We start from the raw sequence: 1,335 nt of genomic DNA, 5'->3' as shown, positions 1-1,335 counted from the left end.
TAAATTAAATATCACCATCATCATCATTCCACTATATTTATAACATACAGAATATTACATACGATAATAAAATACTATTTAATAAATTAAAAGCTCCATATATTTTCAACCGGCTTTCTCCGTCAACCAAGATGCACTTTTGCATATTTCTTCACGTCAGTGTACAGTAATCTTTTCTGTAAAGATAATAAAGAATTAATAACAACTGCAATGGATTTGTTTTCCAACAGTGATTTTACTGCATAATGATGGAAAAAAATCAGTATAATAATGATTAATAATATTGCACGAATAGAAAATTGAACATTTCTACTCTTCATTCAGATATTATTGGCACAAAGTAAAAACAAATTCATACCTCATTCAATTGCAAAAAGCAAGTCATGCAGACCTGATTTGTGCAATTCATTATTTGATAACTTCCAATTGTGTTAGTATGAAGTGAGAAAAAAGTGAAAACTTGTTGTCGTTTCTAAACTGTAGTTCTTCTTTATTTTTGTACATCACCGGGAAAAATTCAACTCTTACAAATAATTCTCTGCTCAGCAGCAACACGAGCAGCATACAAACATATGCACATAATTGTGAACAGTGTAAAGAGTTCATAAAAAAAAGAGACAAAGAAGATGAATAATAAATAGAAAAATAAAACTTTGAGCTGAGATTTCATTTTACTTGAGCAACGCCCGCGGTGCACAAAAACATGGGATAATTTTTTAAAAAAGAATTATAATAAACGTAAGTTTTTGTGCAAAAATAGAGGCGCGCCTACAAGTAGTCATCGTCTGGTTCGGCTTGCAGAACCGGGCCGGATGATAAACTTGAAGGAAGCGAAGCCGCTTGACTGGACGATTCTCGTTGCAATGTTGTCGTCGTGGTTGTGGTCGTTGGGTTTGCATCCGTCGTTGTTTGGCGTCGTTTATTCTTCGCCTTTTTCAACATTGTTGCCTGGAATTAGCATTTCAAATTTCATCCAACCCAATGAAGCAACACAATCAGTTCCACTGAAATCAATTATTATTATTATTATTATTGTTACCTTCAGCGCTGATTTGAGAATTGTGAACGTGCCCGGCGGCGACATCTGCGGTTCACCGTCCACATGAACCGGCATGTCTGTGAACGTGGTAATTTTTACCTTTAAAAATGAAAAAAGAAAAAAGAAATATGAGAAGATGTGTTGAAATGAAAATAATAAAAACTGCTTTTACATGACCGCCTTGAGCAAGACGAATGCCTGAACTGAAACCTGCCTGCATCTGTCCCAAATGAACAATGCCTGTAATGCCAATCACTTCGAGAAGACCGTCATCGTGACTCGGTTTTTGTGAAGCC

At 35.4% G+C, this 1,335-nt stretch overlaps 1 protein-coding gene across 1 annotated transcript; it reads right to left on the bottom strand.

Moving 5' to 3' along the window:
* Window positions 1-768: 768 nt before the first annotated feature.
* Window positions 769-1,259, bottom strand: Tsp_13406 (diacylglycerol kinase theta). Its single transcript, XM_003366408.1, has 3 exons — window positions 1,212-1,259; window positions 1,040-1,138; window positions 769-948 (listed from the first exon to the last, which is right to left on the bottom strand). Exons 1-3 carry the CDS (start codon window positions 1,257-1,259, stop codon window positions 769-771), a joined length of 327 nt encoding a protein of 108 aa, XP_003366456.1.
* Between the last annotated feature and the right edge of the window lie 76 nt (window positions 1,260-1,335).

This window comes from Trichinella spiralis, assembly GCF_000181795.1.
Source record: "Trichinella spiralis strain ISS 195 chromosome Unknown Scfld6037, whole genome shotgun sequence".
Lineage (NCBI taxonomy): Eukaryota > Metazoa > Nematoda > Enoplea > Trichinellida > Trichinellidae > Trichinella > Trichinella spiralis.
Note: the sequence above shows the minus strand (reverse complement) of the source record. Positions and strands in the feature narration are given on the sequence as shown.